This window comes from Anguilla anguilla, chromosome 8 (genome assembly GCF_013347855.1).
Source record: "Anguilla anguilla isolate fAngAng1 chromosome 8, fAngAng1.pri, whole genome shotgun sequence".
Classification (NCBI taxonomy): domain Eukaryota; kingdom Metazoa; phylum Chordata; class Actinopteri; order Anguilliformes; family Anguillidae; genus Anguilla; species Anguilla anguilla.
The window spans coordinates 48,199,568-48,210,232 of record NC_049208.1 but is presented as its reverse complement, the minus strand read 5'-3'; the positions used below and the strand labels follow the sequence as shown (position 1 = coordinate 48,210,232).

The 10,665-nt window shown below is 46.5% G+C and overlaps 1 protein-coding gene across 2 annotated transcripts in view; it reads right to left on the bottom strand.

The window, feature by feature from the left end:
* The window catches only part of LOC118233229 (platelet endothelial aggregation receptor 1-like), a 42,270-nt gene that overhangs the window by 15,326 nt on the left and 16,279 nt on the right, over positions 1-10,665 (bottom strand). For both annotated transcript variants that reach the window (XM_035428697.1, XM_035428698.1), the window contains exons 2-5: positions 3,884-3,994; positions 2,895-2,996; positions 2,694-2,794; positions 2,353-2,445 (exon numbers count right to left, since the gene is read on the bottom strand). In XM_035428697.1, the coding sequence (XP_035284588.1) occupies positions 2,353-2,445; positions 2,694-2,794; positions 2,895-2,996; positions 3,884-3,993 (406 nt within the window). In that variant the 5' untranslated portion in view covers position 3,994. The remainder of the gene's footprint in view (positions 1-2,352; positions 2,446-2,693; positions 2,795-2,894; positions 2,997-3,883; positions 3,995-10,665) is intronic.

Genomic DNA, 10,665 nt, shown 5'->3' with positions numbered 1-10,665 from the left:
CCCGACACCAGGGGTGTCCAATCGAGTCTGAAAATGGCCAGTGTGGGTGCACGTTTTTTGTTTTAGCCCAGCACTCTGACAACCGATTCAATTAATTAACCAATCATGGTTCTCAATCAAGACCTTGATAAGTGGAATCAGGTGTGTTAGTGCAGGGCTAAAACCTGCACCCACACCTGCCCTTTTATTCTTGGGCAAGGGAACTCTGAGCTATATTCAGGGAGTCTAACCTCCAGTATATTTACAGAAGCAAATTATCACGCAGTGTTAACCAGATTAAAACAATATTGTTTCATAACAAGAAATGGGCCGAGGAACTCATTGAAAAACCTAAATTAAAAACATACTATATTATTAAACAGAGTCACCATCCAGAGCAGTATGTTACCCTTAACCTGACCAGAGGGCAAAGGTCAGTTTTAAGGTGTCCCAGAGGAGAACAGGAACTGTCTGTTGTGTGAACATTGACTGACTGCCCATTTTGGACACAAATCTACACCCTGAGCCGACCATAGGAGGATGGGTTTCCCCCCTTGAGCCTGGTTCCTTCCGAGGTTTCTTCCTACCAGCTACAGGGAGTTTTTCCTAGCCACTGTTGCTTTAGGTTTGCTCCTGTGGGGGTCTAGGCCAGGGTTGTCTCTGAAGTGTATTGTAACAAAGCGTATTGTGTTTGTGAAATGCGCTTTTTAAATACACTTCAGAGACAACCCTGGCCTAGATTAATTTCATATTTACTACCCATTTTACGATGATTTAAGGGTAAAAAAAATGTATATGACTGATGAATGTAAGTTTAATATCTGTTTGCTAAACAAAGCCTTCCAGGTAGTTCAATTTCTAAGGAATGCCTTCCAATTACACATGAATACATTATACAGTATGTATAATTTCCTATATATAAAATTGCAATTTTGGTGTTTTGTATATATTTTATTTAAGATGATTTGTGCTCTTTATGTTTCCTTTTTCCTGTGTAAACTGACTGATTGATTGTGTTTTGTAAGCCCATGGGGGCTGGGCACCTTTTGGTGAATGGCGAGAAATAAACTAAAACAAAACAAAAAAAAAAAAAACACTTCAGATGAGATCGAACACTCCAGATAAAAGAAGAGGTTATAGAAACCCACCCAAGAAATTAGGCAACTGGCTGGAATTTGAGAATGAGAACCATCAAAAATTTCAACCATACTTGGGTACAACTGAATAATGTGGACACAGATGACTTCCTGGAACAGATTCCTGGAAAAAATATATATTTTTGTTTGTTTTGAGTTTTGTTTGACACTGTCCACTGACCCTTCCTCAGCAAGCTCCAAGTCTCTTCCCCAAGACTAACAGGCACTTTATGGAAACTGGGGTCCCTGTCCATAAGCCAAAATGGCTCCCGCAGATGAGAGTGACAACATTGTTATTTCACACTGGCCCATTGCGGGTCCACCGCGGTGACCTCCTCCCACCCCCCTCCCTATAAATCGCAGTCCTCCCAGATCTAAAGTGAGTGCGCGTCAGATCCAAATGTGCCTTTATCCTCTTCAACAGGAAAAAAAAATTACCAGAAAAAAAAAAACGGGGTCATCTTCAGTTTACAAAAAAATGTCACTTTCCCAGTGGCTCTGGAATGCTCTGGGATGTGGGAAAGTTTCTTGCCTCCCGACCACCAGCTCTTTTCCCAGTGCCGAGTTAATGTGCTCCACTCTGCGCGAACTACATTAACCTCCTAGTAAGTCCCTTACTAAAGACACCGAGAGCTCACTCTGCAAACATTCCGGAATTATCTTCTTTTATTATGTCACTGGGTTCCCTGCAGCTTCTATTCCAGGCTCACAGCAGCCATGTTTCACAGACCTCAGACCAGGGCTACAGACCCATATTTCCCATTTCCTCAAATTAAACGAATGCACCTTTTGTCCGTGCGAATCCAAAATCAAATTGAACAGTACACCTGAAAGGACTGCACAGCCAAAATTGAATTAAACAGTGTACCTATTACAGGCACATCAATAAGTCCAAAATATCTGTTAGGCCTAAAATATGAGGTCAAATTAAATATGGAAACAATTATTTTTTAAATTAAAAATAAGTAAAATAATAAAATGTTATTTCCAACTTTATAGAGGACCCTAATAGATTGGTGCCCTGTCCAGGGTGTAATCCTGCCTCTCGCCCAATGCACGCTGGGATAGGCTCCAGCGCCCCCCACAAGCCTGCCCAGGCTAAACGGGTATAGATAATGGATGGATGGATGGATGGATAGAAGGATAGAGGACACTAGTGAAACTCAATCTGGGGAAATCCTGGTGAAAAAGATGACAGTACAAACAGTATAAGAGCGCAGTCTAAGTACAAACTCACCTCTGGAGCAGTCTTCGCCCTGCCACCCGTCCTCACACTGGCAGCGGTCAGGTGCCACACAGCGCCCGTGAACACACTCCTTGGTACAGCGAGCTGCCGTCAGAGTCACACACACACGCGCGCGCGCACACACACACACACACACACAAAGTAAAGCACAAACACCTGCACACACTGTGACCCACCAGAACATGAGTTTGATATCAATAATAAAGTAGCTCTCAAAAAAGTACAAAGAAGGGCAACTAAACTGGTTCCAGGCATCAAGCTGTGCTTGTGTATCACACTTGACTTTATCATGGCGCCTCGCTGGCTGTCGAGAGCTCACTGCCTGCACTTACGGACACATCTCTCCCCGCTCTCGTAGTAACCGGGGCAACACTGGTACCTCCTGCGGTAGTCCAGCTTCACCGCCTGCCGATAGGCCGTCTTGTATGTGATCCTGTCACGTGACACAAGAGATGCAGAGTGAGGCCCTCAGGGTCTGGGGGAAAAAAGGCACACAATCTCACCTGACCTCAGGTAAGCCCTTCCCCCCTCACCTGTGCCGGGTGCACTTATAGAAACTCCAGGCATCGGAGCAGGGCTCCTCGTACACCTGGTCATAGGGGTGTGCATAAGACTCCTTTACCGAGGTAGTGTAGCTGGAAATGTGAAAAAAGACAGAAAAAGAGGAACACATCAACTAACAATATAGATGCGAACATACAGGCCGTGAGAACAAAGGGACAAATATTTTGTAGCTATCAATGCAAGATTAGCTATTAGCCATTACTGATGCAATTTGTGCAGAATTTTATTTGACTGCACTGACTATGGACAGTGTTTAAAATACACAATTTTTTTTCACGTATCCCACAACCCAACATAACCTCTCGGCATTCAGCAGTGGATCCCAACCCACAGGCTGGGATTTTCTGTTTTTAAAACACTGAGTGGTTTCAGATGCTTGGAGCTGTAGACACGAGAGACAGGTCTTTAACAAAAGGATGAGAAACTGTCCTTCAAAGATTTTTTCACATGACTTAATGAATGCTAAATGAAGAAGCTGATTGTGTATCTCACATAATAATGGCAATAAGCACACAAAAAGTCAAAACCAATCAACAATATTGTGGTCAAAAATCTATTATGTAAAAAATGCCAAACTACTCCTTTAAGCTGATGCAGCACTTTAGCAAGCAGTCTCTGTAATGTGTCTCAGCTTGTGCGCTTGGCATGCATTGTACAACAAAACGCATCTGATACATATTTTGCAAATGCAATTGACTGTGTCAGGGGTTGTCCAATATTTTCTGAAAAGGGCTAATGTGGGTGCAATTTTTTTGTTTTAGCCCTAAACTAAGATACCTGATTCTACTTATCAAGGTCTTTATTGAAGACAAAAGCTTGCACCCACACTTGGCCCTTTTCAGATAAGTTTGGGCACCCTTGGACTATGGCTTTGGTAAGACTCTGTGATCTTTTTTTATCTCCAGATCTCTTAATTATGTTGTTCCGGCCAATCGGATGCATGACAGGGTAATCTCACCTCTCCCATAGGCTGCACACGTTGGGGTAACTGGGGTCCAGAGGCCATGCAAGGTCAAGCAGGAAGCCCAGGAGGTGCAGGGCCACCGAGCACTTTGATGAGATCGCCATCCTGCGATACAGAGCAGAACACGCCATCGTTTGACCAATGGCTAAATCTTCAAGTGACGACCATTTAAAGTTAAACTACAAGTGCGCTAAAAGTGTTATCGGGGAAAAACTTGACACACTGCCAATAGCCTGAAATTTCCAGAAAGAGTCTCATTCAATGTCAACCATAGAGAAGGCAGAATTTGACTTGTGGGTACAGAGGGGCGTCAGACTGGTTGGGGTTTTGGGACCATTTGAGTTTCAATTGCTGTCCCCATGAGTGTGAAGGTGCATTTGAGCCACTAGGGACCACAGCCCCCCCCCCCACCCCCCCTTTAATCTCTGCCTTTGGTGTCAATGTTCAGAAAAGGTGAGCGGCACTACAACATTCTACCAGAGGCAGGACCACTCACTGTCTATTAACAGCCAATTTTAACTGCTGATCCTCATCACCACTGACTAAATAAAAAGCACAGAAAGTCGCGTAGTCCTCTGGGGGACGGAAGACATGATTTCGGCCGGTGGTAACGCCATCGCCTGGCGACAGCGCCCTTCAACCGCGCAGGGCGGCCACTCGCACCGCCACGGCACGGAGTCCGTGCCCGCGCGAGCGCAGCGCGTCCATCTGGTCTCAATCAGCGCGAGGGGAGGCGAGGGGGGGAGTCAAAGAGACCCACAGGGTCCCCCCCCCCCTTAAAAAAGAGTTAGGAAGCTGCCTCTCCGGCTCTGGAGAGATCGCCCGGGCACCGTGGGAAAGCCACCTCCTTTTATGAAATTAAGCACTCCTAGGTCAAGGCTATTCCCACATGTTTTCAGTACGACATCCTTTTAAATTTCCTCGCAATATTGGAGATTTAACAGAACTAAAATTAGCTCCGCAAATAACTGCCAGCGTATCCCATGATGTAGTCCTAGACAGGTAAGTAAACGTACGAATGTTTATCGAGATGCTTCAGTCATTGCTGTGCTCTGAAGGCAGCAACACCAGACTGAAAAAGGAGCAGGGCACCAAAACATTTGTTTTATTTAAAACCTATTTATTTTTCCTTTGCTTAATGGCTGCAGAGTCTGTCAGTTTGAGTTGAACATCTAAACGCCCTTTTTGGGCATACACGTTTATAGCTCTTCTGTTGCCCTAGGCAAAATGACAGACGGACGGAAAGACATAGCTCATGAGGTAAGACCGATTGTCTGGCAGTCGGAGGGTTGCCGGTTCAAACCCCGCCCTGGGCGTGTCGAAGTGTCCTTGAGCAAGGCACCTAACCCCCAACTGCTCTGGCGAATGAGAGGCATCAATTGTAAAGCGCTTTGGATAAAAGCACTATATAAATGCAGTCCATTTACCATTTACCATAAAGACGGACGGGGGGGGAGTGAAGAGTGAAGATGGTGATTCCAGATCCATTTGCCGTTTCCCTGGGACAGTCGCCTATGCCCAGAACTGGGCACGCCCAGAACTGGTCATCGCATCTCGCAGCACGAGCGGGGTGTGTTCCGCACTGCGGGGCGGCATCGCTACACAGAGACCCGGCGGCCCAGCCCTGCAGTGGCCCAGCCCCGCAGCGGCCCAGCTCTGCAGCAGTACTGAGGAGCCTCAGGGTGAAACGGGGCCAAGCGGCACGGAAGCCAAGGACAGACAGTGGAAAACAAGGTTTAAAAAAAGCTTGGAAAAAAGAAGCTCCACATTCGTTTAAAGGCCAATGGCGGAAACGGGGGGGGGGGGGGAGCTGTACATACGCGCGTTGTGGTGGTACTCGGCAGCGCCACAAATCAGTCACCGTCGCTCTGGTCTTCATAAGGGCTTCATACAGTAAGAGAGAGTCAGTGGCCTTCATAAGGGCTTCATACAGTAAGAGCGGGTCAGTGGCCTTCATAAGGGCTTCATACAGTAAGAGCGCGTCAGTGGCCTTCATAAGGGCTTCATACAGTAAGAGCGCGTCAGTGGCCTTCATAAGGGCTTCATACAGTAAGAGAGAGTTAGTGGCCTTCATAAGGGCTTCATACAGTAAGAGTGAGCCAGTGGCCTTCATAAGGGCTTCATACAGTAAGAGAGAGTTAGTGGCCTTCATAAGGGCTTCATACAGTAAGAGCGGTCCAGTGGCCTTCATAAGAGCTTCATACAGTAAGAGAGAGTTAGTGGCCTTCATAAGGGCTTCATACAGTAAGAGTGAGCCAGTGGCCTTCATAAGGGCTTCATACAGTAAGAGCGAGTCAGTGGCCTTCATAAGGGCTTCATACAGTAAGAGCGCGTCAGTGGCCTTCATAAGGGCTTCATACAGTAAGAGCGCGTCAGTGGCCTTCATAAGGGCTTCATACAGTAAGAGTAAGCCAGTGGCCTTCATAAGGGCTTCATACAGTAAGAGCGCGTCAGTGGCCTTCATAAGGGCTTCATACAGTAAGAGCGCGTCAGTGGCCTTCATAAGGGCTTCATACAGTAAGAGCGAGTCAGTGGCCTTCATAAGGGCTTCATACAGTAAGAGCAGTCCAGTGGCCTTCATAAGGGCTTCATACAGTAAGAGAGAGTTAGTGGCCTTCATAAGGGCTTCATACAGTAAGAGCGAGTCAGTGGCCTTCATAAGGGCTTCATACAGTAAGAGTGAGTCAGTGGCCTTCATAAGGGCTTCATACAGTAAGAGCAGTCCAGTGGCCTTCATAAGGGCTTCATACAGTAAGAGAGAGTTAGTGGCCTTCATAAGGGCTTCATACAGTAAGAGCGCGTCAGTGGCCTTCATAAGGGCTTCATACAGTAAGAGCGAGTCAGTGGCCTTCATAAGGGCTTCATACAGTAAGAACGAGCCAGTGGCCTTCATAAGGGCTTCATACAGTAAGAGAGAGTCAGTGGCCTTCATAAGGGCTTCATACAGTAAGAGCGCGTCAGTGGCCTTCATAAGGGCTTCATACAGTAAGAGTGAGCCAGTGGCCTTCATAAGGGCTTCATACAGTAAGAGTGAGCCAGTGGCCTTCATAAGGGCTTCATACAGTAAGAGCGCGTCAGTGATCTTCATAAGGGCTTCATACAGTACGAGCGAGTCAGTGGCCTTCATAAGGGCTTCATACAGTAAGAGTAAGCCAGTGGCCTTCATAAGGGCTTCATACAGTAAGAGCGAGTCAGTGGCCTTCATAAGGGCTTCATACAGTAAGAGCGAGCCAGTGATCTTCATAAGGGCTTCATACAGTAAGAGCGAGTCAGTGGCCTTCATAAGGGCTTCATACAGTAAGCGCGAGCCAGTGGCCTTCATAAGTGCTTCATACAGTAAGAGCGGTCCAGTGGCCTTCATACAGTAAGAGTGAGCCAGCGATCTTCATAAGGGCTTCATACAGTAAGAGCGAGTCAGTGGCCTTCATAAGGGCTTCATACAGTAAGAGTGAGCCAGCGATCTTCATAAGTGCTTCATACAGTAAGAGTAAGCCAGTGGCCTTCATAAGGGCTTCATACAGTAAGAACGAGCCAGTGGCCTTCATAAGTGCTTCATACAGTAAGAGCGGTCCAGTGGCCTTCATACAGTAAGAGTGAGCCAGCGATCTTCATAAGGGCTTCATACAGTAAGAGCGAGTCAGTGGCCTTCATAAGGGCTTCATACAGTAAGAGAGAGTCAGTGGCCTTCATAAGGGCTTCATACAGTAAGAGCGAGTCAGTGGCCTTCATAAGGGCTTCATACAGTAAGAGCGCGTCAGTGGCCTTCATAAGGGCTTCATACAGTAAGAGCGCGTCAGTGGCCTTCATAAGGGCTTCATACAGTAAGAGCGAGTCAGTGGCCTTCATAAGGGCTTCATACAGTAAGAGCGAGTCAGTGGCCTTCATAAGAGCTTCATACAGTAACAGCGGGCCAGTGGCCTTCATAAGGGTTTCATACAGTAAGAGCGGGTCAGTGGCCTTCATAAGTGCTTCATATAGTAAGAGCGAGTCAGTGGCCTTCATAAGGGCTTCATACAGTAAGAGCGAGTCAGTGGCCTTCATAAGAGCTTCATACAGTAACAGCGGGCCAGTGGCCTTCATAAGGGCTTCATACAGTAAGAGCGAGTCAGTGGCCTTCATAAGGGCTTCATACAGTAAGAGCGAGTCAGTGGCCTTCATAAGGGCTTCATACAGTAAGAGCGAGTCAGTGGCCTTCATAAGGGCTTCATACAGTAAGAGCGAGTCAGTGGCCTTCATAAGGGCTTCATACAGTAAGAGCGAGTCAGTGGCCTTCATAAGGGCTTCATACAGTAAGCGTGAGCCAGTGGCCTTCATAAGGGCTTCATACAGTAAGAGTAAGCCAGTGGCCTTCATAAGGGCTTCATACAGTAAGAGTGAGCCAGTGGCCTTCATAAGGGCTTCATACAGTAAGAGCGCGTCAGTGGCCTTCATAAGGGCTTCATACAGTAAGAGCGAGTCAGTGGCCTTCATAAGAGCTTCATACAGTAACAGCGGGCCAGTGGCCTTCATAAGGGCTTCATACAGTAAGAGCGAGTCAGTGGCCTTCATAAGGGCTTCATACAGTAAGAGTGAGTCAGTGGCCTTCATAAGGGCTTCATACAGTAAGAGCGAGTCAGTGGCCTTCATAAGGGCTTCATACAGTAAGAGTGAGTCAGTGGCCTTCATAAGGGCTTCATACAGTAAGAGCGGGCCAGTGGCCTTCATAAGGGCTTCATACAGTAAGAGTGAGTCAGTGGCCTTCATAAGGGCTTCATACAGTAAGAGCGAGTCAGTGGCCTTCATAAGGGCTTCATACAGTAAGAGCAGTTCAGTGGCCTTCATAAGGGCTTCATACAGTAAGAGCGAGTCAGTGGCCTTCATAAGGGCTTCATATAGTAAGAGCGGAGCAGTGATCTTCATAAGGGCTTCATACAGTAAGAGTGAGCCAGTGGCCTTCATAAAGGGAAAGACCGCCATCCGACTTAACTGCTGCTTCTTCTAGAACAGAACGTTTTCTTTTTTTACTTGTTGTCATTGTTTTAATCTGGCTTCGTTTGACAATGCCTGTTAACCACATCTGGATTTCTGTGCTCTGAGAGAAGGCATGTGTGAGACACAAGTTCACAGTGGTGCAGAAACGCCCACGAACTAAGAGAAAAAACTGCAGCTGTGAGGTGACTGCGCAATAAGCACCTCCAGGTGGTCGGTTAGTTGTTTTTGCAGCAGTGATTAAAATAAAAAAAAATTAAAAGAAGCCAAACTAATTAATGTGATCGTACTACGTCAGCTGTAGTTGAGAAGTAACTGAATTCAAATGACACCTCTAGTTGGCAAAGACAGCCCTGGAATTAACAGATGCGCAAAGCGGGGGAAATAACCCATGGTCATGTGACGTATTCTAGAATGAAGAATGGAGCCCTGCCCACTTGGAATCGGTGGAATTCTGGCACAGATTTAGAACCAAAGTAAAGCAGTTAAAGAGGACCAACTGAAGCACACTCCTCCGTGACATCATAACAAAAACTCAGGTTCTGCAATCTAACACTGCACTTGCTTGTTTGTATACCTCTTATTGCAGCTCAGTGCGTCCAGTTTAGATAATGATGCACACAAAAAGACAGGACATTTTCCTTGATGGAAAATGCTAGCAGTCAATGATTATCAACAAGGAGAATGAATTAACATTAGTTACCATTAGGACTTTTAAAAGTTTTTTCTGTTTCTGTTACCCTGCACCCATACAGTCTTACAATAATGTTCATGCATATGAAAATCATTTTGTACAAAACACAAGTGTCTGGAGCTGTGCTTTTGCTAATAAGCTGTGCTGCTGGAGCTATTTCTCTCCAAAAATTCTACAGTGGGCACCGTTGTCGTTAAAGCTTCTAACACATTTTCTGTCTCTTGTCCGACTGTTTCTCATTCTCCACGCATAGCATCACGGCGGTGGTCCCGCGGCTTCCCGCCACTCCGCCGTGACCCAGCGGCCCCACGGACGGTCACGCTCGCGTGCCGCTTTTTCGGTTTCAACGGGCAGGGCGGGACGTCCCGCTTTGATGTGTCCCAGTCGAAGAGCGCAGGGGCGAAAAGGCTGTAAAATGCACAAAAAGGGCTCTTTGGCGGTTTGCTTGTCAGCGTGCGCCCAGTGCGACTGTTTGTTTTTTTTTTCATATTCAATAAACTCCGCTCGGACACGTTCGTTCTGAAGCTGTCAGAATCGGATCCATACGGAGAAATGAGAGCAGACAGAAGCTTTTCAGAGCGTCAGAGAATATCAGGGTAAACACAAAAGAGACGGACTAATTAACTGCCCCTTTTTAAGCTTCGCTGGGTTCTTTTTCCTCTGTATACGGAGCACAAGAATGGATACGCTTGCACACAAATGAGGTTTTAAATCTCACACCCACACAAAAGACAACAGTTATAAAATAAAAAATAATGTTTATGTGGCCCAGTCAGTCCATTTCTCCAAATCCATATGGAACGTATAAAACAGACACAAATCTAAGGACGTTAAAGTGGAACATTCTCTTAAAGCTTTTTTTTTTTTTAGTTTTAAAAAGCGTATTCAGTGTTTAAGCTATTTTTTAACCGTTCAGAGGCTGATGTAATTCTTATCGTAGTCGAAGAAACCGCGCGCCAGGGAACCGGAGCTCGTGAGCGGTGCGCTGCGGCGCGCTGGAAAGACAGCCGGCCCCGTGCCGTCGAAAACGCAGCTGAACGCGGGTAATTTAAGGGGTGATGTCACGCTAGCCTAAACATGGGGTGACCAGATGAGGACCGAGTGAAACTGAGTG